Source organism: Cydia pomonella, chromosome 6, assembly GCF_033807575.1.
Source record: "Cydia pomonella isolate Wapato2018A chromosome 6, ilCydPomo1, whole genome shotgun sequence".
In the NCBI taxonomy this organism is placed as follows: Eukaryota; Metazoa; Arthropoda; class Insecta; order Lepidoptera; family Tortricidae; genus Cydia; species Cydia pomonella.
In genome coordinates, this window is record NC_084708.1 from 1,175,812 (window position 1) to 1,203,707 (window position 27,896).

A 27,896-nucleotide genomic window follows, 5' to 3' on the forward strand; every position below is an offset into this window, starting at 1 on the left:
ACTACATTTTTTTAATTTGCCGTTTTTTACTACTGACGGAAAAGGCTTGACAGACTATAGTTCTTTTTTAATTTTTTTCATTTATCCCTAAAAGTGGACCCTGTGTTTCAAATTCATTTATTTACGTTTCATGGCCGTCTTTGGGTCACAGACTTACATATTTGTACCAAATTCCAAATCATCTTAGAAGAGTAAAAGACCCACTGATTACCAGTTCGCCGGACGATATTGGCCTGTCAGTTAAGGATGACTCACGCTACACAGTGCCAGGACCGGGCCGGGGCGGACCGGAGCGAGCCGTCACACGGACTTTCAGGAGCGCCACCGTCGCCGGACCGTTCCGGGGCCGGGGCGACCGGGCCATCATCTCTATATTATAGTATCTCTATGCGTTGACACTATCGTTGAGTCTCCGAGCGCGAGATAGGCCGGGCCGGGCTGTCCGAGCTCACCGAGCCGTCCAAATAACGGACTGTTCATGACAAATGTCACAAATGTCAATCATATTGAAAAAATTGGTTCGATGGGAAGCAAGTCGATATAGAAATAAATAATAAAATCAAAATATTGGCCCTGGCTGCCATAATAGCTGATGAAGAGAATACTGCATACTCTGGGCAATTGTGCATTTGGACATTTCGCGGACACTTTCGGAAAAAGGAGAATTACACAACATTATGTGAAGAGCTTTATTTCCACATGACCCGAGACTCTTTCGAAGCCACCGTGTTCTCTGCTTAAGGTAATGGAAATACAATGCGTGTATATTGTCTCAAATAATCATGTGCCGAAGCATATTAAACTATTAAAAGGAAAAGGGATGACCGGTTCTCCATACAAACATAGTCCCCATTTTCCTCTCTGGATATTGATATTCCCTTCGTTCTACATCCAATTTTGTAATAGTACATTACGATACAAGTGCGAAAAATAGGAAATTCGAAACAAGTGGCGATAAATTAAAACACGACCGAAGGGAGTGTTTTAAATCGACACGAGTTGCGAATTACTTATTCGCACATGTATCGTACAACGTTTTACAGTACATGGCTCTTTAAATGTTCGACACAGTAACGTAATATGCTAATTTTCGCACTAGTGCGGTAAAGTAGCAACATATGTACTGTAAAAATATTATCCGTAATGGGGACTACGTTTGTATGGAAAAGCGGTCTCGTTTTGAGGTAGGTAACTAGGCAGATTGATTAACTCATCACAAGCTGTCCTAAGTGCTTCTTAGCGAGTAGACAGGCCTATTGTTTTTCAGTATTATTTTCTTCTATTGAGGTGTGCATTTGTGTTGTATTGCAAAAATATATCCGTTGGGGTTCAGTGATACCCGATAGATATTAACCCTGAATCACAAATGATCATTTTGCTTAATGCCGCGTTTTTGCATTATTTTCTCCCATCAATCCTATCATAGACTTGTTCCGTTTTAGGAATGCATGAAAAACTTAAGTTTAAAAGAGAAGATATTTAAAATGGCTGTAGAAATACCACAACATTTTAAAGTATCGATATAAGATAATCATCTACAAACATTCAGCTATAGAGAAATACGCGTACACCACTAAGAATGTCGGTGGTGCGCTCTCAAAGTAAAAAAAATAACTGTTAAGTTCGGTACACTAAGATAGAATTGTCTAACAAGTACAAAAAATAAACTACTTACTGGCTTACTTACTTCTTCCGGAAAAGAAATTTTTGATCTATAATACGAGTGGGTTAGGTAGTTGAAATTTACAGTGTGCATTTTATGGTTCCGTAGCCAAAATGGCAAAAACCCTTACAGTTTCGTCATGTCCATCTGTCTGTCTATCTGTCTGTCCGTATGTCACAGCTATTTTACTCAAAAACTATAAGATAACCAAAAGAGAAAAGTGGAAAGTAGGTATTTTTTATACTACGTTGGTGGCCGGCCTGATGGTAAGCTACTACTTAGTTTAGAAGTTCAAATGTATAAAAATATAATTTTTAGGCACGCCATACATTAAACTAAAAGTGAAAAGGTTATTCAAGTAAAAGAGTATTAAATTTAAGATTTTTTTTAAGTAAGTGAGATGGCAAAGGAGTCTTGCGTAGCCCATCATGCTAGCCCGAAATGATATGAACGCTCTGACGTCGGGCTACAGCGGCGGCCTCATATTGAGAAAGTCCGGCGTAGCCCTTGTGCTATGCGTGCTCTAAGGCCGAGGGCCCCCTCATAACAAATGAATCGGGGGTAGCCTTACGTACCTAAGTAGCTTCCTCATACTAAAAAGTCGTGCAGAAGAAGATAACAATATAATTTTTTCAATATGTCAATTCCAGATTTTCTGTGTTTCTTAAATGTATAGTAACATGGCAGCAGTTTTCATCTTTAGGGTTCCGTACCCAAACGGGACCCTATTACTAAGACTCCGCTGTCCGTCCGTCCGTCCGTCCGTCCGTCTGTCACCAGGCTGTATCTCATGAACCGTGATAGACAGTTGAAATTTTCAAAGATGACGTATTTCTGTTGCCACTATAACAACATAGTATTGTGTTCCTGCCGGTGAGTAAGGTTGCCAGAGCTCAACGAGGGGAAGGAGGGTTGTTAGGCTCGGCAACGCGCATATAATTCCTCTGGAGTTGCAGGCGTACATAGGCTATGGAGACTGCTTACCATCAGGTGGGCCGTATGCTTGTTTGCCACCAACGTAGTATATAAAAAACCAAATACTAAAAAAAATACGGAATCACGTTGGGCGAGTCCGACTCGCCCTTGTCCGGTTTTTGTATTTATTCGTAAGCTTGCATTAATTGCCATGGCACTTTAGGCTTAGCTTGTAAGTACAGTCGAGGAAATTGATTCTTTAGCAGTTAACGTGTCACGTTACAATGGACAGCTCTTACCATAAGTATGTTCAGCCAAATTTACTTGAACCGCAAGTTGCTAAAGAATCAATTTCCGCGACCGTACTAATAGGATATTCTTTGCTAATAGGTCTAATAAATAATATGTTGCGGACTCTTTTCTTAAACCTTTTTACTTGTATACTTTTTACGACATTTGACGCTGTCATGTTATTCAAATAGTAAAATAAATCTGACAAGAGAGAAAATTGTGATCTTATTTACAGAAAGATACTTAATGTATGAAAAAATAAGCAAAAATAAGAATGAATGTTTTGTGAGTGTGAAACAATTTTATTTTCTTTGACAAATAGAGCATTGCATTAACGATTATTATTATTTTAATTTGTATGTCTTTCCCATCACGGAACAATGGTATTCCGGACCTTTGAGAAGCGTGCGCCGAGCCCTAACCTAACGTAGAGGCCCTTTTGACACGTTCATGAAATGTAAGATGTACACCGAGCTGATGCTGCCCTTGCCCATGTCATAGGACGCACGCAGAGGCAGGCCCGACAGGGTGTAAGGACTATTGAGAGTTGATGGAATCTAAAATAAACTAGGTTATTGTGTGAAAGCGATGGGCTAAACACTGAGCTATGGGATAAAAAACCAGACGCCTGCCTAATAAAACGGTATACAATTTTATTTCCGGCAGACGACACAAAAAGCGACATCTGGGATGGCTCAAGAGTAACACTGGTGTGAGCGGCTCAGGGGTATCGAGAGGCGTGCACCGCTTTCAACCCAGTGGCTGTAACAGCCACTGTGCCAACTCGCGTCTTGCACTTCCACCCTTGGAACTTATAGCTCTAACGACTCCACCCTGGCCGGCCGGCCAAGGCAACCCAGAAGCAGATAATCCTGTCCCACCCACCCTCCTTCGAATGACAGAACTCCCTAGGAACACTCGGGTACGTGAGATCGTTACTCCCCAACTGCATGCCACAAGCTGCCCGAAGTTGACTGATTGCACTGGTAAAATCAGCGGGCCATAGATTATTAGTTTGCAGTTCCTAAAAGCCATTGCTGAAAGGATGTGTAGCTGTCATATACAAAAACAATGGGTAGACAGTCTCAAAGGGTATGTCTTATGATAAATAGTTTCATGCCGCAGTAAAATAATGTGATTTGTAGTATTTAGTTTTAAAATATATTTTTATAATGTGTATGCTAATCTTAAGGTATTTATCTATGGGCCGCTAGTTGCCTGAAATAAATTATGATAGATAGACGGATAGATGGGGTATTCTAAGAGAAAGTCGCTTTGAAAATGCTTTTGTCTTGTATGGCAGCTTCCTCAATCAACTGCGTAAAGCTCGAGAAAATACTGCCAAAAGGCTAGGCTAGATAATAAGTTTTTATAAAAGAAACATGTCTTTATGGGACCCATAACATTGAAGCAATACAAAAGTTAGAAATGAGAGTCAAATCTGACAATCGTTATCTACGCACGAAACGCCCCTTATTAAATGATACTTGATCGTGTCGTCATGATTAAGTTTAATGCGTTTTATTTGCATTGCATTTACAAAAAGAGGAGCTTTCGAGTTTCGAGGATTATGTTTTTAAAATACCCAAAGGGTAAAACGGGAGCCTATTACTAAGACTCCGCTGTCAGTACGTCTATCCGTCTGTCACCAGGCTGTATCTCGTAAACCGTGATAGTTAGTTGATATTTTCACAGATGATGTATTACTGTTGCCGCAATAACAACAAATACTAAAAACTACAGTACCCTAGATGGGCGAGTCCGGCTCGCATTTGTCTGGTATTATTTAAATATAGGAGGCAAATGAGGAAAGCCCATGAACAGAGGTCGTACCTATCATAGGATAAGTAGATATATATGTACAAAGAAACAGCGGTATGTTAAGTAGATTTTTTTTATATAGTAGGCAAACGAGCAGAGCCCATGAACAGAGGTCATACTCTTATCATAGAATTGGTAGATATGTACAAAGAAACAGCGCTATGTTAAGTAGAATCGATTTTTTTTAAGTAGGAGCTAAACGAGCAGAACTCATGAACAGAGTTCGTATCATAAGATTTGTAGATATGTACATAGAAATGGCGCTATGTTAAGTAGAAGTATTTTTTTAAATATAGGAGGCAAATGAGCAGAGCCCATGAACAGAGGTTGTATCATAGGATAAGTAGATATGTACAAAGAAATGGCACTATGTTAAGTAGAATTTTTTTTTTTTTAATATAGGAGGCAAACGAGCAGAGCCTACGAACAAAGCTCGTATCAGAAGATTTATAGAGATGTACAAAGGAATGGCGTTATGTTAAGTAGAAGTATTTTTTTTAATATAGGAGGCAAACGAGCAGAACCCATGAACAGACCTCATATCATAAGATTTGTAGAGATGTACAAAGGAATGGCGTTATGTTAAGTAGAAGTATTTTTTTAAATACAGGAGGCAAACGAGCAGAGCCCATGAACAGAGGTCGTATCATAAGATTTGTAGATATGTACATAGAAATGGCGCTATGTTAAGTAGAAGTATTTTTTTAAATATAGGAGGCAAATGAGCAGAGCCCATGAACAGAGGTTGTATCATAGGATAAGTAGATATGTACAAAGAAATGGCACTATGTTAAGTAGAATTTATTTTTTTTAATATAGGAGGCAAACGAGCAGAGCCTACGAACAGAGCTCGTATCAGAAGATTTATAGAGATGTACAAAGGAATGGCGTTATGTTAAGTAGAAGTATTTTTTTTAATATAGGAGGCAAACGAGCAGAACCCATGAACAGACCTCATATCATAAGATTTGTAGAGATGTACAAAGGAATGGCGTTATGTTAAGTAGAAGTATTTTTTTAAATACAGGAGGCAAACGAGCAGAGCCCATGAACAGAGGTCGTATCATAAGATTTGTAGATATGTACATAGAAATGGCGCTATGTTAAGTAGAAGTATTTTTTTAAATATAGGAGGCAAATGAGCAGAGCCCATGAACAGAGGTTGTATCATAGGATAAGTAGATATGTACAAAGAAATGGCACTATGTTAAGTAGATATTTTTTTTTTAATATAGGAGGCAAACGAGCAGAGCCCACGAACAGAGCTCGTATCAGAAGATTTATAGAGATGTACAAAGGAATGGCGTTATGTTAAGTAGAAGTATTTTTTTTAATATAGGAGGCAAACGAGCAGAACCCATGAACAGAGCTCATATCATAAGATTTGTAGAGATGTACAAAGGAATGGCGTTATGTTAAGTAGAAGTATTTTTTTAAATACAGGAGGCAAACGAGCAGAGCCCATGAACAGAGGTCGTATCTTAAGATTTGTAGATATGTACATAGAAATGGCGCTATGTTAAGTAGAAGTATTTTTTTAAATATAGGAGGCATAAGATCAGAGCCCATGAACAGAGCTCGTATCAGAAGATTTATAGAGATGTACAAAGGAATGGCGTTATGTTAAGTAGAAGTTTTTTTTTTAAATATAGGAGGCAAACGAGCAGAACCCATGAACAGAGCTCATATCATAAGATTTGTAGAGATGTACAAAGGAATGTATGACCTATTATTCACCTCGTAAATTATTTGCAGGTGACTAAATAAACAACCTGTATATATTTGTTGTTGTATCAACAAATCAAGCATTTACATTAAAAAAGTGAGTGACATTTAATTAAGTGGAACTGCTGATGAAGACCAGACGGAACACCTCAACTACGCGTATTTCACGTTTGGCGATATCTTCTTCGTTGAGATTGTTCTGCAAGTTATTTTTTAAGCTTCATTTTAGTCAAGATCTATTTCTGATAATGGATCCCAGGAATAATGGATGAAACTCTTCAAATATTTTACATATAGTATATTTTTATATTTGCATTTAAACAGTGCTATTTGGTGAAACGTGTTCATGAAGATTAGAATATAACTTCTCCTTGACAAGTATTTTACGAATTACGAGTTAGGGCTTAGGTATATTATATGGGCTTACCTATGGGCTATTGTTTTTCATTCAATAGTTTACATATGTGAAAGAGAAAGTATAACAATATGCTTGTTAGACTAAAATAGCTTTAGTTTTGTTAATTTCAAAAACTTAGTAGGTGATAATTATAACATAGGTATAGAATCTTCAAAAATAAAACAGTAGATACAAAGCAGGTGTTATTGGCCCGTCTTTATATATAGAAAATCGATGGCATGATTCCTAGGAACAGATCTTCGTATGTGTTATAGTTTCAAACTTTCCCATACTGAACGATCTAAATAGGCCACCATGTATACCTTACGGAACATTTTATTTCGTTGGATGAATTTAGGGTGTAGGGGAGAAACTACCCAATTATGAGCTACTTACTGAAAACTATCATTAATAGACAATTGTAAGGATATTTAACATTGCCAAAATAAGGTTAAAGGTGCCCTCTAGTAGTACTTAGTCGATATTGTGATACAATGAATGGTATTATAAACATTTTTCTTTTTTCATATACTATGGACATTCCTCGATGGCACCAAGCTGCAACTGGAAAGCGATGATCACACGGCAAATAAAATCGTGAAGACTGTAGCAGCCACGTCTAAGGAGGATGAATCCACATTCAATATTTTTTATTTATTTTTTGTTTGATATGTAAAAATGCACGTCAATAAGGTGGCAAACTATTATTAACAGAGACCGGAATTATTGTGGCATTCTTGAACTGTCATAGAGAGTTCTCATTTATCGACTTCGGGTACACATATATCGATACAACGTAGAACACAAAATATTAAAAAGTTATAAAGTTAATGGATATTTGACTGTAAAAGAAGTAACTGCTTTTTTGCATTTCTTTTTACTTATTAAAAAATAGCTCTATAGTTAGGGAGTACAAGTCCAGTAAGGGTTGCTAGATAGCATCTCTCCAGCAACTCTTACTGAGTTTCAACATAATTACTTATATTTTCAAGAAATGAGAGGGGTAAAAAACCTTCGGCCGCGTACGCAACCAGAGCTTCGTAACCAGATGCGATCGAAAACTATTTCTGCCTTGTACGAAACCGGTTGCGATCAAAAACTAATTTCGTCTTACCCGTAACCAGTTACGATCGAACACTTCTCGTTCTTATACGAAACCAATGTCTAGGCCCTCTAGCTATAGGTTTTTTTCAAATATTTTGTCATGATACACATGATAATTTCTTATCCTGAATGTCAGTGCTCCATGTCTCTTAAGCCAGTGTCTTTTAAGGAACGAGGTTACATTGTATTTGCCAACAAAATATTTGAATATTATCAACTGGTACAATTTTTGTGTTCTGATTTTTGATTAGATATATAACGTGTACAGTACTTATACTGTATAACAAGGTGTATAAATATAATCTTAGCTGACTTTATCAACGGTCGAAAGGTTTCGTACAACAAAGAAAAGTGTTCGATCGTAACTGATAACTAGTAAGACGGAATTAGTTTTTGATCGCAACCGGTTTCGTACAAGGCAGAAATAGTTTTCGATCGCATCTGGTTACGAAGCTCTGGTTGCGTACGCGGCCGAAGGGGGTAAAAAATTATAACTAACCATATTATTCTCAAAATGTTGGATTGTTTTAAGCATGACATCAGTGGAATACATTTTGAGCGCTGGGATTCGGTGGTTAACAGTCATAGTCGGTCTTTCGCATGTATTGCCGTTATTCTTTAAAAACGGATGGGAAAGTTACTTACATTTTATTCACAAGAAATGCAAAGTAATTTAATCATTCAAATTTTGAAATATTTTATCACCTAGGAATGTAAAATTAACGACGACGACGACTTGTGATGATTTTGAAGTTTAAATATTTTTTGGCGTTGGTGTGGTAATTAATATACATTAATTCATAACGAGTTCAATTATTCACAACCAGTGGCAGTAAATTAAAACACGATCGAAAGGAGTGTTTTAAATCGAAACGAGTTGCCAATTATCTATTCGCACATATACAACGTTTTACAGTACATATGGCACTTTAAGTTTTCGACATAGGCACGTAAAGTGCTAATTAACGCCCTAGTGCGGTAAAGTAGTACCATAATGTACTATAAAAAATGTTGTGTTTCAGTCGTTAGAAAAAATTGTTTAACCCTCGTGTCTTCAAACCCCCGAAATGCTCAAGATTTCCACTTCTCTAAAATACATAACTGTTTTAGCCAAAAATATTAACTGTTGAACTATATTGAAGGCCCGGTTCACATTGAGTGGCTGCACCACTGTGCACATACAAAGTTTATTCTAACTGTAACTTTTTTGACCACATTATTTTCAATATTTCTCGATTTTTAGCGAGGTAAAATTTTTTTGATGTCATGTACCAAATAATACAAAAAAGATACTAAAACTGGGAGTAAGCGTCAGGATGTCAGGACCATGATAGCTATTTATATCGTTATAAATAGCTATCATGGTCCTGACATCCTGACACTTACGATACTACAATACAGTAAGGGCTATAACCGCGAACCACTTCATTAGTTCATCTATTCGCCTCTCTATCACTGCGCGATCTTTCTTTGTGCGAAAGAGAGGCACATAGGCTTCCCCTTCCCCCTGACGAAATTATGCGTTCCACGTCTTAATCATTAATTTAAGAACAATAAAACATACGAAGAGTATTATTGTATTATTTCAGTAGTTACAGTAATAATAGGCATAAAATAGGGAATATTACGCAAAACTCTGCGTAGAGGGCGTTACTAACGCACACGGGGCCTACCGCGAAATGGAAAATCTAAATTGTGGTTTCTGCCTCCATCATTCTTGCATATTCGATAGACAGAGAGGCAGATAGGTAACGAAATTTCGTTTCGCGGTAGACCATCTGTAACCAAAACGCCTTGATGCATCAATGCCATAGTGAAAACTTGTCAAAAAACTGTTTAAGGTATTAGTATGCATAAGTTACTCTCAGGTTTATAATACATGCTCTACAGCCTGAAAAAATAACGTAGTGATTATATGCTCTTTGGAAAAAATGTATGGCCTATCTATTTCAGGAGAATGCATCGTACGCGAGCAGTTAGCAATAATATCGCCAACGACAGATTGCAAATGAAATATAGGCACCTTTATGAGTAATTCAATAACTGCACTGAAATATGATGTTCGTACTCTCTGCAGGCAGATTTACAGAAGATCAGTTGGACTCTAAATTAAGTAAAAGAAATAGTTTCCCGTAATCTACAAATTTATTAACGAGATATTTCATTATATATAACTTCGTACGAAATGAAAAGTAATACGTGGGAATATGAGAAAAAATTAGTATATTTATATTAATTTATAACCTACATGCTCATTAATGAATAATTTTTACAAGCAGTAACATTACTAGATATCTCATTTAATATAATCCGACTAAATTACATTTCCGCAACACCTCCGTATTTCACAAAATACATCAAGACATTATGCAACTTATATAATTTTGACGTATATATCCGAGTCGCCCGTGTTGCGACCGTTGCGACTTTCATGTAGTAACACCTAACATGGAAAAGTAAATAATAAAGACTGAATCTTCACGGATACCGCGTTGTTCGGGAATACTTAAAAATATACTTAACTAATACTTAACTAAGTCGCTTGTAATAAACCTTGCGTAGATAGATAGATGTATAAATAGAATACTCTTTATTGGAACACCTCAGTAAAAAGATACAAAAGAAAATAAAAAACAAACAATTGATTAAATGTAGAGGCAGACAACAGGCGGCTACGTAACGACTTATATATGACGACCGGTTTGGCCTAGTGGGTAGTGACCCTGCCTACGAAGCTGATGGTCCCGGGTTCAAAACCTGGTAAGGGCATTTATTCGTGTGATGAGCATGGATATTTGTTCCTGAGTCATGGGTGTTTTCTATGTATTTATAAATATTTATATATTATATATATCGTTGTCTAAGTACCCTCAACACAAGCCTTATTGAGCTTACTGTGGGACTTAGTCAATTTGTGTAATAATGTCCTATAATATTTATTATTATTATTATTATTTATTATATATACTTATAGTACGTTATTCTTTTGTTATATAATTTATTTCATTGTCAATAATATGATAATCCGACAATATGTACGAAACGGCAGTATTTAGTTCTTAAGCTCTGCTTCTTCTGAACATTTTTTTATTCCCCTTCATTTACTATTAAAATTGGTAACAAATTCTTAGGCAACTTGTCTGGCGCTATCAACTATCTCAAGTAAAATGTGGAGCCAGCGTGACTAAAATAAATATAAGTACTATTTTTTTATTGCTTTCCACAAAACCTGCAATATGTAGAATTGTGTAGCTTTATTTACAGAAATTAGGTTTCATATAGAGATTGGCAGTCATTGTTAATTAACTTCTCTCTGCGCCGAGTAAAATATAACCCGACCAAGTAATGTATTGGCTATACCATCCATATTTAACAAACAAATTTATGACGTTTTGTAACCTTCTTATTTTGGCAAATATATACCGACACATCCGAGCATGCACATTGCGAAGGGTGGTATTCTGGTTTTTCATCTTGGTCCAATGTGTATTTGCGTCTGACATTTTGCTTAATGAGAGAGTGAGACGCAATGCACATTGGACAAAGATCTTAGACTAGTGGAATATCACCCGAAAGGAAGAGTTGAGTCACCGGGTGGCCCGGAGGCTCCGGGAAGTCCGATTTTTGCTCATAGCATGACCGGCTAGTCTCCGGTCCGAGCCCGCACCGGGCCACTACAGAGCTCCGGTGATGACGTAATGCTTTCCATAGAAAACGAAGCGCCGGAAGCTCCGGCCCGGCCCTGCCCCTGTGTAGCGTGAGTCAACCTTTATTCGCAAAAGCTGTCAATCGCGCAACTGACAAGCCGATATTGTCCAGCGAAATCGTAATCAGGTGGACGGAGACGGAGGAGATGGAGATACGGAACTCTAAGAAAAGGAAAAATGAACTGCGGTGTCTCTTACCTATGATGGGGACAAATGCAAGGCACGGGGCCGCCTCTGGAGTCTCCGCCACATCGGGGGCAAATATCTCGGCTTGCAGGTATACTGCGTCTCTCGCTCCTGAAACAACCAAGTCAGAATAATAACACAAGATAAATAAATAAATAAATATTATAGGACATTATTACACAAATTGAGTAAGTCCCACAGTAAGCTCAATAAGGCTTGTGTTGAGGGTACTTAGACAACGATATATATAATATATAAATATTTATAAATACTTAAATACATAGAAAACACCCATGACTCAGGAACAAATATCCATGCTCATCACACAAATAAATAAATAAATATTATAGGACATCATTACACAAATTGACTGAGTCCCACAGTAAGCTCAATAAGGCTTGTGTTGAGGATACTTAGACAACGATTTATATAATATATCAATATTTATAAATACTTAAATACATAGAAAACACCCATGACTCAGGAACAAATATCCATGTTCATCACACAAATACATGCCCTTACCAGGATTTGAACCCGGGACCATCAGCTTCGTAGGCAGCGTCATTACCCACTAGGCCAAACCGGTCGTCATAAGATACGATGTACGTTGTAAAAAAAAATATGTCACGATAAGATATTTGCGGCGTTTGGGGTTGAAACTGAGGCCGTGGGGACTTAGCGCGCGTCGCCTCTATAAGGAGTTATCAAAGCGCCGAATAGAGGTTTTTGCATGCATAGACAAGATGCCAATCGTCAACGCCCGGTAGCGAACGAAACGCAACTGTCTCTGTCGCACTAATATGCAAGAGTGATAAAGAGACCTACGCTACGCTACGGAGCGCGAACGACTGGCAATTTGTCTACGCACCCCGGTTACTAGAGATGCCACGATAGTTTTGCCCGAATACCGAATATTCGGAGGTCGAATATTTGGTAAAACATGTGACCACTTTTAGTAGTAGTAGTAAAACACTTTATTGTACAAAAAGAAACATAAAACAGGAAAAAACACACATCATTTGTACAAAGGCGAACTTATCTCTTTACGGGATCTCTTACAGTTACAGTTAACCTTTGAGCAATTGAGAAAGAATTGGAGAACGGTAAACATGAAAACTGTACTAAACGGCATAAAATAAATAAATATTATAGGACATTATTACACAAATTGAGTAAGTCCCACAGTAAGCTCAATAAGGCTTGTGTTGAGGGTACTTAGACAACGATATATATAATATATAAATATTAATAAATACTTAAATACATAGAAAACACCCATGACTCAGGAACAAATATCCATGCTCATCACACGAATAAATGGCCTTACCAGGATTATACAAGTATATATTATAAAAATTGGTCGCCTGCAATGTTATGTTACGCATTATCGCATTAACATTAACGTTTTCGACTTCGTAGCGCTACACGCGTAGCCGATTCTAGCGTTTTCCCGCTTTGGAGAGGAAAGCAACTACGAACAGTGCACCCGCCGAGCGGGTTCCCGGCACTCAATGTGTTAAATAAGCGTATGTAGAGTCAAGCAAATCTAACCTTCGATAAAATATAATAATAATAAATATCAGGGGCGACGATGACCGCTTCCCATCAAGCCGCTCGTCTGCACGTTTGCTGACTATCACATTTTAAAAAAGCGGCCAGTCTTTTGGACACCCTATTGATCAGCTACAACGACTTAAAGCTTTTTTTAATGTACAAATGAGAAACAAACCATAACAACGTTTACCAAAATAACCCTTACTCGATTTTCCTATTTTTCGCACTTGTATCGTAATGTACTATTATTATGTATTATATGCTATACTTCTCAAATTGTGTGCAAATTAATCAGTCTTAATGATGACTCACGTTAGAACCATCCAAGTCCGGGCCGGGACGTCCGACACTTCGTTTTCTGTAGAAAACATCACGTGATCACCAATCACCTGTCATAGAAAACGAAGTGTCGGCCCCGGCCCGGACCCGCAACCTAACGTGAGTTATCATTAAGACTGATTAATTTGCACACAATTTGAGAAGTATAGCATATAATACATGATAATAGTACATTACGATACAAGTGCGAAAAATAGGAAAATCGAAACGAGTGGCGATAAATAAAACACGACCGAAGGGAGTGTTTTAAATCGACACGAAGTGCGAATTACCTATTCACACATGTATCGTACAACGTTTTACAGTTAAATATGGCCCTTTAAATGTTGGACACAGTAACGTAATATGCAAATTTTCGCACTAGTGCGATAAAGTAGCACCATATGTACTGTAAATACATTTACATTGCACAAGGGCTAAAATTAGCTCTAACGCAGTGCGTGGCGATTATATTACCATATTGCATTCCCAGTGGGCTTCGGGCTGCGACACTAATGTCGGTTGTAATTTAACCGTGAAATGTGTATTGAATTGCTGCACTAACAGAAACACTATTAACTGACCATGTTATATTTACTTATGATGCGTCTCACTCGCGCCAATGCATGTACGGATAAGTTGGAGAGAAAAGCATGAGCCATCTGAGCCATCCATTCCAGCTATAAACTGTAATAGATGTCATTTCGCACGAAACTGTTTGCCTCCCCTCTTTTGGTACGAAGTACGAACGGCTAAAGAATGGAATGCACTCCCGCCATCTGTATTCCCTGATAAATATGACCTCGATCTCTTTAAATCAAGAGTGAATAGGCTACTACTGAACCGGTGAGCTCCATCTTAGGCCCTGTCTTCACTTTCAATATACTAAAAAAAGTGACCAAGGCCTCCAGTGCCCAGCAAAAATCGAACCAGCGTCCTCTGCATTCGCGACAGATGCCTAAAACCGCTCATCTATCCGGATCAGAGCGGCACGGGTCGAATTTTCTCATGTATATGCATTTATGCAATCCCTTAAGGGCATACGGCGCCCTGTAAAATAAAAATAAATACGCTTTATTTCAGACCGAATGCTTTATATGGACATACATGATCCATATTTTAGTTAGTAACCCGCAAAACTTAATAGCTAAGTTAGTATGATAATAAAACTAAATTATATCTATTGATCTGTAACTATAACCACATTCCTTTGCCATGCCAATGACAATCCCAACCCAGTATTTAGTTATGGGACAGTCGAGACGCCCTCCCAACGCCCTAAGGAGGCTGTTGCTGCTGCCTCGCACTCTCCTCAGCAGAGAACCAATTCTATTCCGCCTAATGGCAAAGAATTCATCTGCTCGTGCTTCGACAAACATGCCAGATGCACTGAAGTGCTTACGCGGCTTCCTCGCAATGTGTTGTAAAAGGTTATCCACAGATTAAATGTGTAACAACTCTGACAATATGGTTTAAATAGCGTCAGCTTAACTTGTTTGCTACATCGTGGAAATCTGCGTGCAATAATACCTACAAATACGACAAAACTATTGACTCTTGTTTAGCCTACCTATCTTTAAATGTCATCGTAGTTAGTAAAAAATGTCGGGTGTCTAAATGATGGTAGCGGCCGAGCGAGTGCATTGCGCAACGCCGAGATGTTGCAGATTTGTGCAATGTCGCAGAACCAGCTTAGACTCAGACATTTCATTTACGGCAGACCAAAACAAGCAGTGTTGGTTAAGACTTGAGTCCTTTGCTTTTGCCTCGCTACTGCAGCGCATCGTTAATGTTTGCGGAGGCGCCGGTGTACAGCTTCTCTGCCATCATGCGCAAACGCACCGCCTCGCTGATCAGCAGGGTGAGGGCCAGCACCAACAGCATTATAGCAATATTTGCAAGCAGGTTGGATGGTGCGTATCTGAACCACTGCAGTGAACTCCATGTAATCGGCAATATGTAATGTATATTAGACGTAAGATAAGTAGGTACTAACATTGATATGTAATTTTGGCAATTTGTTATATCTAATTTTAATGTAATCAGAATATTGTTAAATTTTATTGATTAACTTATTTATTTATTTAATTTTTAGGGTTCCGTAGCCAAATGGCAAAAACGGAACCCTTATAGATTCGTCATGTCCGTCTGTCTGTCCGATTCTGTCACAGCCACTTTTTTCCGAAACTATAAAAGCTATACTGTTCAAACTTGGTAAGTAGATGTATTCTATGAACCGCATTATGGTAAACATCATCATCACAAAAAAAAAAAATAACAATAAATTTCGGGGGTTCCCCATACTTAGAACTGAAACTCAAAAAATCTTTTTTCATCAAACCCATACGTGTGGGGTATCTATGGATAGGTCTTCAAAAATGATATTTAGGTTTCTAATATCATTTTTTTCTAAACTGAATAGTTTGCGCGAGAGACACTTCCAAAGTGAAAAAATGTGTGCCCCCCCCCCCCCCCCCCCCGTAACTTCTAAAATAACAGAATGAAAAATCTTAAAAAAATATATGATATACATTACCATGCAAACTTCCACCGAAAACTGGTTTGAACCAGATCTAGTAATTAGTTTTTTTTAATACGTCATAAATGGTACGGAACCCTTCATGGGCGAGTCCGACTCGCACTTGGCCGCTTTTTTGTAATGTATTATGTTTGTTGTATGATCCCAGATGGTCGAAATAAATGATAATTTAATTATTTATTTTATTTATTTCTTCAAGAATAGACTTTTCAGGCTCTTACGATGAAGTCGAAGCTCGAGTCTTTTTATTTGTTAAAGATCCGAGTCTGTAACGGGTTCGAATGATTCACGGTTAGTTTTACTAGACTTAAATCGACCGGGATATAAACCGTGATTACCTTTTTTATTTTTTTCGAGCTCCCGTTATTCCGACGCATTAAGATTAATCTTGTTCACGGGTAGCTGGAGATACATATAGCACATGAGTGTGAACAATAAGCATGTAACTGCGTCGAAATATCGGGAGCTCAATAACAATAAAATGGAATTCTCTGCCTATAGACTTAAGGCGCGCTCAATGTCCTAATTCTTTCAAGAGACTCATTAAACTTCACTTTTTACCTGCTCCGTAATACTTTTATCTGCTTCCTTTTCCATACTTATGGCTGGCATTTATTATATATATATATATATATATATATATATATATATATATAATATGTATTTTAATATATGTATATAGGTATATGTATTTATATATCTTTTTTATTTATATTTGTATATGATATATTGTTTAGTTTTGTGTTTATTCTGTGCTAGACTTCTTTTATTGCATCTGGAACACCTACTGACACAACATATTTTTTTTAAATTCCGCTACCTAAAGGTTGTCTGGAAGAGATCGCTTTTTAGCGATAAGACCGCCTGTTGTTTACCTCTTCTTTATGTGTTGTATTGTATTGTATTGTATTCGGGCGATTTTTCCGCAACTCGACGACTTGCGCCTATTTTGCGTGATATGTTGGGGGTGGGCTAGTCCTGCCAGCCCAGCTCCTCGAGGAATCCTATCAAACCTTTGATGTTGAGTAGGACCTCGGGGAGGTCTCTTGGAGATCCGAGATGTGTTGTATTATTTGTACTGTTTCTGTATTGAGGTGTGCAAAAAGTATATTTGTATTGTATTGTAATATAAAAGGTAATCACGGTTTATATCCCGGTCGATTTAAATCCGAGTCTTTTTAGTGACGAGTCTTAGTAGAATAGTTTTTCGAATCTAACGAAGTAACGGTAATTTTTCTATGAAACCCCATTACGGGAGAAAACGGTTTCACCAATTAAATCTTAACAATTCACTTTAATTTTGATGTCGACTTCAGCATAATATATTGTAGGTTTCGCTTTGCAAAAAAATGTTTAGCAAATTTTGAAAAAAGGAAATCCTAGTTTTTCGTGTCAGTAACATTTAGAAGTGGAAAAACGTTTTCTCTTTTTCTATGGACAATCACTTAGTATACTTCCCTCTTAAGTAATAAGTACCTGGGCGACCGAGCTTTGCTCGGTTATAACTATTTATTGTAATATGGTGGTGTATAGGTGATAATCTTAACTAAATTTTTTTACTAAATTAAACTTGTCTAAAACAATAAAAATTAAAAAATTATATATAAACTTGAACATATAAAAAAAAACAAAAGTTAGTTACCGGGCGAGATTCGAACCCGTAACATTCGTTTAGCAGTCCGCATCTTAACCCGCTGGACCAGACGGACAGTGACCGGTAACACGAAATTAGCGACCATATTCTGCGTAGAAAGAAAAACGCATGAAAACTCGAAAACACGCGTTTTCCCAAACATAAGACTAATCTAGATAGATTGTATACCCCCAAAAACCCCCATATACCAAATTTCAGGATATACTAGAGAAAATTCGACCCATGCCGCCGTGACCCAGAAGGCCGAGCAGTTTAGGCATCTGCTGCGACTGCAGCTGATTAGATTCCCCTTTTTTGGACACTGAAGGCCTGGGTCAATTTTCTTTCGTATAAGACATTCATTTCAGTTTATACTGCACATGTATAGAGATGGCATCTAGAACACCCAAGTCTCCAAGTAAGTGCATTTTGCAACTTTGCAACACGCTGCAACTGATCCGTGCAATATGCGCAGCTAACACCAGCGGAGTCACTTGTAAAATAAAACGGCGCCTTAAAGAACATTTGGGCCAATTTTTTTTTCATTACATTTGGATAACCCATTATCCAAATATCATTTGCGTAACATTGTAAATAATGTTATTAATGTCCAAAATTGTTAATAGTTTTTTTAAATTACTTTTATAGTCGTCATTTCTTTTGAATTATTTTTCTCACTGCACCCACATTCGAGAATTTGTTTTGCCCTATGGTTGACTGGTAGAGAATGCCTTAAGGCATTAAGTCCGCCATTTGTACTTATTTTTATTGTGCAATAAAGTTTAAATAAATAAATAAACTTTGGCTGGTTAGAAAAATTGTTCATTCAGAGCATGATAAATACGAAGTCCGTCTTCCGATTCGAGCGACATCTTGATAGTTTGGCTTGTGATTAATTTCTTTGTTTTTTGCTCATTAATATTGTTTAAAGTGTAATATCGATAGCTTATTATACAGTAAACTAATGTGGTAGTGTAAATTAATCTTGAAACACGTTTAACCACCATTTTGGAGTCAACAGTATAAAGTCCAGCTATCGCTTTACAAAAGCTATTAAAATGACTGTACCCTGTCTTGTACTAACCGTACAATTTTAGTCGTATTTAAAGCTCCTAATACCTTGGCGAAACTGGACTGAAGCCATAATTTTAAAAGAATGAAAATATGTAGTCACAACTTGTCGAATGTATGTAATTTAAATACCATTTTTTTGTAATTCAGTGGAAAACTTAATAGGATATACCGATATAATAATTATTATTTACAAATAAATTAAAATTATAATTTGGGGCATATATAAATAGAAGGCGGAGAAATGAGAAAAAATCACTGACCCATAGCATCATAAAAAGCCTGGCGATAGTTATAAATACATTTGTCCAAGTTGCGGAAAGTAAAAAAAAAATGGGAGGATAATTTCATAGGAAATAAGGAAATAATAAGAGATTTTCCGGAATTTTTCATGCAGAAATTTCGTAATGTTGAAAACTTTCTAACGGCACATCAGTTATTATTGCCAAGTGGCTCCGCTGATGTAAGTTGATGTGAGGGAATAGGAAAGGCAGTTTTTGCCATAGCCGATGGCGCAAGTAGCAAGGTGAAGCTATTGCGTACGAGTATGTTAAATGTTTCTGCATAGAAATATGAGACGTATACATATATACCTATTGACTAAATAGGCTATGTATGTGCAAGTCAACTCAACTCAACGAGCTAACTGTGAGCAAACTGTGAGCTCAACGAGGGGGGGGGGGGGCTTAGGGTCGGCAACGCGCATGTAACTCCTCTGGAGTTGCAGGCGTACATAGGCTACGGAGACTGCTTACCATCAGGCGGGCCGTATGCTTGTTTGCCACCGACGTAGTATAAATAAAAAGTCAGACTCGCGCCCCAGGAGTTCCATAAATACAAGCACTCGTCTTCCAAGCACCCGTACCTCGAAAGGAAAAGACAGAACCCTTATAGGATCACTTTGTTGTCCGTCCGTCTGTCTGTCTGTCAAGACCCTTTTTCTCAGGAGCGCGTGGAGGTATCAAGCTGGAATTTATATCAAATACTCAAGTCTACTGTCCCTTGGAGCTGTGAAAACATCAAACTTCTAAGCCAACGCAATCAAAAGATACAGCCGTTTATGCCGCAAATTTTCGACACTTGCAAGGGAATCAAAACCTACAGGGTACTTTCCATGAACTTGAAATCAGAATCAGAAAGCAGAATCTTGAAATTTGGTACGAAGCAACAGATAAAGGAATAACCGGCCAAGAGCATGTCGGGCCTCGCTCAGTGTAGGGTTCCGTAGTTACTCTTCTGTCACAATAAGCTAAACTGGAGCTTAAAGTATAGTAAATTGTTAACCAAGGGATGACACGGTACCTTTCACCCGAGTTAAACAAATAGGCAAATTTGCATAATCAGTACCTAATTGGTACCTAATTAAAGTAAGTCTTTTTACTATGAAGGGAAAACTTTTTGCGATAACTCAAAAACAGCTAAACTGATCATGTCCGCTATAGTTTTCATTTAATGTCTTTCTTAAGCTCTACTTCCACGATTTTTGTCATATTTTTTGGACCTATGGTTCAAAAGTTAGAGGGGGGGGACACATTTTTTTTTCTTTCGGAGCGATTATCTCCGAATATATTCACTTTATCAAAAAATGTTTCCTGAAAACCCGTATTAGTTTTGAAAGACCTTTCCAACGATACCCCACACTCTAGGGTTGAAGCGAAAAAAAAAAATCACCCCCACTTTACGTGTAGGGGAGGTACCCTAAAAAAAATTAAATTTTTAGATTTTATTGTACGACTTTGTCGGCTTTATTGATTTATATATCCATGCCAAATTTCAGCTTTCTAGCACTAACGACCACGGAGCAAAGCCTCGGACAGACAGACAGACAGACAGACAGACGGACATGGCGAAACTATAAGGGTTCCGTTTTATGCCTTTTGGCTACGGAACCCTAAAAATTGCGAAAATCGTAAATTTTTGTACGGAACCCTCGATGCGCGAGTCCGACTCGCACTTGTCCGGTTTTTTACGTAACTCCCCAATCCCTAAATAACGATATTTTTACCTAAATTCTCAAGAAATACTACTGATATTTATACTTAGCCGTTATTTTGAAATGCATATGTATTTTACTTTCCTCGTATTCGAAATGAAAATTAAAGTGTTTAACTAGGGTGAAAGGCGTCATTTCAGTCTGGGATTGTTGGCTGAAATCCCAACCTCGTGTGTGTGTGTGTGTGTGTGTGCGTGTGTGCGTGCGTGCGTGCGTGCGTGCGTGCGTGCGTGCGTGCGTGCGTGCGTGCGTGCGTGCGTGCGTGCGTGCGTGCGTGCGTGCGTGCGTGCGTGCGTGCGTGCGTGCGTGCGTGCGTGCGTGCGTGCGTGCGTGCGTGCGTGCGTGCGTGCGTGCGTGCGTGCGTGCGTGCGTGCGTGCGTGCGTGCGTGCGTGCGTGCGTGCGTGCGTGCGTGCGTGCGTGCGTGCGTGCGTGCGTGCGTGCGTGCGTGCGTGCGTGCGTAAGCGAACAATTAAGAGGCTGTCAACACCCAATGTCCTTGAAATTGATGTTACTTAAACAGTTTTTTAAGAAAGACTATTTGTTTCAGTCAAGTAAGAAAAATATATGTTCATATTAATTATATTTCAAAGACCGTGGTTGTACTCGATACATGATTGAACGAAATCGGCTCGATAGAAAATAATTGCAAAGATTGATCTTAAAATCACAATTAAACGGTTTTATGTCTTTATTGTTTTGACTTATGGGTCTGCAATTAAAATCACAATTTCAAAATATTTATATCTAAACCGCTAACGAGTAAAATATTACACTAATAATCCACTTTTTTTATTTAAATAATTTTCTTATTATTCCCTTGCCCAGGCCCAGTAACATGCGACAGTGCTATCTCATTTACTCCGATACAAATAGACAGTGTGCGCGCTTTAGGTATTGATTGACAGCCTCTTAATGCAAATGGAGTGATTGTTCTATTGAAGTGTTACGAAAACTTGGACTCTGTTGAATGGGCTAACACTAATTAACTTATTGGAGTGACCTTTGGTTTGAAATTAGCTTAAAACTAAGTTAAATCGTCTACACTCGGTTCCTGGAGCTCGGTAGCTCAGAGGGCCTACTGCGTACCACGTTCGACGTTGAATCTCTGTCGCACTTGTGAATTCGTATGTACGTGTCTTCACACGTGTGGCAACACGTCGAGACACTCGGTCCGTGGGGCAAGGGAGCTCTGAGCTTGTTTACGGATTTGGCCAAATGGCTGGTTGATGTTACTGAGGACAAAAGAGCTGGCAGCTTCCTCGCCTAACGAATAAGAGTTGCGATTCAGCGAGGTTATGCTGCCAGTATCTTTGGCACTACGCCCCAGTACCCGTACCATGAGTCCATACATACGCTATCGACAACGTATTTACTTTCTATACATCTCGCTTGCACTTATATGCGAGTACGCGCGAGATGAATAGAAAGTAAGTTACGTTCACATAGTTTTTAATTAGTTTAAGTTTGTATTGTACATTGTACCTATATTTAAATTTTATTCATTTGTGTTATAGTGCATTCTGTTTTATCAAATAAATAAAACTCAAGTTTAAAATCGTCTGTTTCAGATAAGTATGAAGTAATCATATATAAAAATAATCTTGTTTTTAGTAGATAGATAGATAGATAGATAAACCATTTATTCGCTTTCCACAATACACACAACTAAACAAAAAAATAATACAAACAATAGCAACACCAAAATAAAAATGAAATAAAGAACAAAAAGCATCAATAAAAGGTAATGTGTGCTGTGTGCGTTGCAGCAAAACAAAAGGGTTCTGGCTCAGTGATACGCTCCACTCTTTCGGGTGAGGCACTGATAATTCTGCTAGAACCCAGATCACGAACGATTCACGATGTAACAAAAAAAAAACATAGTAGAAAGGAATACTTGTAGGTATGTAGTAGATAGACTTATAGCTTAATACTCTATAACGCCCCACATGAGGCGGAAACTGATGGGATTGATTCATAATTATTAACGCACCTATTCCCATCTGTCCTCGGCGGAGACAAACTGGAATACACCACAGATTTGTATAAATATTGCAAGTTTTTGGGTTATGAATCTTGCATTGTTTTACGTAGGTATTACGTTATTTTACGTCCAAATCTACTAGTTTAAAATATTATTTACAGAACATATTTATGGTTCTACTTTTCCGCACTAGTGCGTAAATTAGCATATTATGTAACTATGTCGAAAAATTAAAGGGTCATATGTACTGTAAAACAACCGACCGTTGTACGATACATGTGCGAATAGGTAATTCGCAACTCGTGTCGATTTAAAATACTCCATTCGGTCGTGTTTTAATTTATCGCCACTCGTTACGAATTTCCTATTTCTCGCACTTGTATCGTAATTAACTATTATTTTATACATCGGAGGCAAACAAGCATACGGCCCTCCTGATGGTAAGCAGTCTACGTAGCCTATAGAAGCCTGCAACTCCAGAGGTGTTACTATGCGTGTTGCCGACCCAAACACTCCACACTCTCGTTGAGCTGTGGCAACCTTACCTTTACCCTTTACCTTACCTTTGCGAAAAGGCGAAGAATGCAACTACGAGCATCATTAATTTATGATTTAATACAATTGCAAAATCATTCGGCTCGCGCGCGTGTAGACTGGAGAGCTATTTATTATGAAACAGCTTGCAAGGTGAACCAGATGGAACACCAAAATCTCGAGCAATATCAAGTAGCATTGTACGGTGTTCATTTCAATGCGACTTCAACTTATTCTTCAACATTTATTCAGCAAATAGGCCACAAGGGCACTTTTACACGTCAACATGGAATTTACATACAAACAAAAACAAGCACATCAACAATTAAGTATAAAATACAATTACAAAAAAATAACTAAAATAATAATAATAATAAATCCGCAGGGCAGCTTGTGGCGAGCTGTTGGGGAGTAACGACCCCACGGACCCGAGTACTCCTGAGAGTCGGTCAGGGTCTCCGTCTCCGGCGTGTCTTCGTCGGTCGGAGTGGACCCCAAGGGGACCCGCAGGACTCTCAGCTCTGGCTTGCCTTCATTGGCCGTCCAGAGAGGAGTCGTTAGAGCTAAATGCTCCAGGGGTGGAAGTGAAAACTTGCATAAGACGCGAGTTGGCACAGTGGCTGTTATCAGCCACTGGGTAGAAAGCGGCGTACACCTCTCGACACCCCTGAGCCGCTCACACCGGTGTTGCTCCTGGTCGTCTTCACGACGGCATTTTCAGGGGCCCATCTAGTGGGCGGCGAGTCACCGCCTGCCTCGATAACTAGTGGAAACATTGTTATGGCAGGTGTCCGGACGTCTTTGCAATAACCCAGTCTCATTGTCCTCCCAAACTTCAATCCATAGACCGTTATACTGTTCATTTTTACTACAATAGTCCCAATGCCTGCTGCGACCGGTTCATGGGTGTCTATTGTTGCGCCTGTGAACGGGTTCCAGCAGGCGTTCTACATGACATTAAAGCTCTCCAAAGGGCCTCTACGTGTTGGATCTATATCCCCACGCAAGCCTATCAAAAGACCGGGATTTATAGGCCCGTGAAATCCAAGGAGATACAATAATAATAATAAAAACAAACAGATACAAAAAAAAACTAAAATCATTTAGAGGTGTAAATGTCAGAACTAAATGACTTTTATTAAATTATCCTTAGAGATGTATAGAGTCTCTAAGAGTCAAAATTACGATTCTTATTGATTAAGCGAAACGAAGGGCTCCAAGGCATATTTTGACATTTCATCAAGCAAAAACGTCACTTTTCACAATGACAGATCATATCCATAACTAATCCAGATCTGATTCATAACTATTTAACTAGGGTTTGCACGACGGATCTGAAATGTATGTGAAAATCCGTGGATACCGGATCCAGATCTGGATAATTTCATACATTTCGGATCCGGATTGCAAACCCTATTCAAAACCTATTATTAAAATCAGAATATGCCTGTCCGTTGGTATCCCATTCATTCGTATGTTTGCCCTGCTCTCCGGATGTTCTCTACGTGAAATAAGAAAATGAAAAAAAAAAAACGTAAAATTTTGTAAACAAGTTTCAGTTAAATTAGAAAATTTTGCAAAATGTCAATGTATACTCTGATAATATCTGACTTAATCCAAGAAGTCAAAGAAATCCCATCAAAAACATTTTCATGTAAAATGTCGCCAAGACGAAACCATAAGGCTCACACTGTTAAAAAGTTATCAGATCTCTTGCACAGCCAAGCTTCTAATTCCACAAGCCCTGACTTTACACCTTAGTCAAAATATATGGCTTGGCCGTTTTGCTACCGTAAGGTAAAAAAATCATTCACTATTCCTTATTTATTAATATACAATACTTCTTGTAGTAACGAAACGGCCATATAGTAACGAGAATATTGACTGGACACTGTAAGTTGAACAAACACATGTTTCATATTGGAAAGAAACAAGATGCGACATGCAGGTTCTGCCAGGAGTCCGAAGAGACTGCAATGCACATTCTCTGTTCCTGTGGGCCACTAATGTCTAAAAGAAGTACCTAGTTAGGGCGGCATGTATATTGTATTGCAACCCTATGAGGTACAGAACATTACGGCCCAAAGAATCTGGAAGTTCTTGGATTCCACGGGCATTAGTAATGAACTTTAAAGGGCCGCCACAATAGATTACTGCTTGGTCGCCGTGGCACTCAAAGGCCCACAACACCGCAATAATAATAAAGGTGTAGAGTTTGTGAAGTTAGGGCTTGTGGAGTTAGAAGCTTTGCTCTGGAAGAGATCTGATAACTTTTTGACAGTGCGAGGCTTATGGAAACCAACAGTCTTGGCAACATTTTACATGAAAATGTTTTTGATGGGGTTTCACTTCTTTTTGTAAGTTGAGTATGACAATCTTCCATCACTTAATTTAAAGGGTTGGGTGATTAACTATTAAAAATCCTGAAATACGTATCTAGGGGCATATTTAATAAACGCCCTTTCCTCCCCCTTTTCAACCTGCCGGGGGTAATTTGTGGGTTGAAAATTATTCTATATCCTTCCCCATAGTAAAAACTATCTACATACCAAATTTCAACTAATCGGTTCATCGGTTATTGATTCTCCATACAAAATTCCTCCCGCCTTTTCACCCCCTTAGGGACTAAAAATTCCAAGTTTTTTTTTGTTATATGTGTACTAATGCTATTCTCCATATTAAATTTCAGCTTCCTAGGACTTCAGGAAATACCCTAAGGGTTTTGATGATCATGTGAGTGAGTGAGTGAGTGAGTCAGTGACGAAATCGGGGATTTTTAGGTATGAATAAAATCTTAAGTATGAGAGCTATGCCATTGAAAATTTTAATGCTTAATAAGTCCACTATTGACATTATATCCCAAGAATTTTGTTTATCTGGTATCATCCAAACCCAAGTTATGACGGTTCCAAAAAACGACGAAGCGCTTCGAGAAAAGGTAGGTAGTGCCCTTGCGCTTCGCTTTGCTTGTCTTGGCGTGGCCACTACCGTGCCCCCAGATATGAAATCAAAACTCAGTTTAGACTATCATAAATAATAACTAGATAGCTTTTTACGAGAGTCGCACGCAATATAAAAATAATAATTACAAATGGCTTCAAAAACGGTTGCGATGGAATAACATTTTCACACAAAAATCCTTTTAAATTCTGCTATCATGAAGTTAACGAGAATATGCCCGCGCGGTCAGGAAACTGATGTTTCCTCTTTGATAAGTCTGCTTTTTGTGTAAAAAAACGGCGATCATCTACGAAAAAGCGTTATTTGGGTCGTACATATTTTTTTAAATATAAGTTTTCATAATATCCTCACATATTTAAAAGAAATTAGAAAAAGGGTACCCGTATATCTATATCCTAATAATCCTAATAATTTTATTATTAACATAATATATGTATGTGACTTTTTTAAATATTTGTATGCCAATAGGCAAAACACAGAGTTCTATTTATTACTTTATATATAAGACCTTAAATGTAACACCCTGTGTTCCACAAATAAAATTTACTTTACTTTACTACTTTACTTTACTTTTAATTTAGCATCATTTTTAGATAGTTATAGATGCTTAGTGCAGCAAGGTAAGTACAAATACAAAATGTATGAAAACCATCTGTAAACAATAGCATTGTATGTACAAGTGTGTTGCCTCTGAATTGATAGTGATCTGTAAATAAGTACTTTAATTACTTTATGATATATTATTGTGTAAATTATTTATTATTTCATATATTCGATATTTGTAATAACATATTATTATATTATTAAAACTTAAAATTTACACAAACAAACCGCTCCCCACCGTCCCGGGTGCAAAGGCGCCCATGATACTCGCAGCATTTCCACGCTGAATTACCATGGACAGCCTTTGCACTAGGAACGACTCGGAGCGGGGACCCTCCCCCTTTTGCCTGAGACGACGGCCTAGTTCGCGTATGAAACGTTTTGCGTCCGCTCCCCAGCAACCCGCCGTTTCCAACTTTCCACAGCGAAAGGAACGAATATGTAGCCTGGGCAAATAGGGGCATATTTTTGCCTCTTTAAAGCCGCTTGCGTTTCGGCTGCCGCTCCGGCCGTGCGCGAGGTACGGCTGATGTGGGAGGCGGCGAAGGTGCTGACGCACGTAGCGTCCCACACCAAGCACCGCCCCCGTTCCCATGGTATTAGGGTCAGGCCATCGGGTCGTTTGCCATCGGTGCGGCTAAGACCAGGGGGCTCAAGCACCGATGGGACACCAGCCGACCTAAGGGCCCTCTGGACAGTAACGTTGAGGGCATGGTGACGCGGGTGCCTACCTGCGCAACGACGGCAACTCAGTGCGTGGTGGCCGTCAGCACCCACCATGGAACCGCAGATGCAAAAGTGTGGTTGGCATACATCGCAGCCCAGGCGGAGAGCAACAGCCACGCGCAGTGAGTCACTGTCGAGTAAGGTGCCCAATTGGGGCGAAGGCAACGCGT

General features: G+C 38.5%; 1 protein-coding gene across 4 annotated transcripts in view; it reads right to left on the bottom strand.

The window, feature by feature from the left end:
* The window catches only part of LOC133518613 (uncharacterized), a 218,949-nt gene that overhangs the window by 123,439 nt on the left and 67,614 nt on the right, over positions 1-27,896 (bottom strand). For all 4 annotated transcript variants that reach the window (XM_061852279.1, XM_061852277.1, XM_061852278.1 and 1 more), the window contains exon 3: positions 11,822-11,920. In XM_061852279.1, coding sequence (XP_061708263.1) covers positions 11,822-11,920 — 99 coding nt within the window. The remainder of the gene's footprint in view (positions 1-11,821; positions 11,921-27,896) is intronic.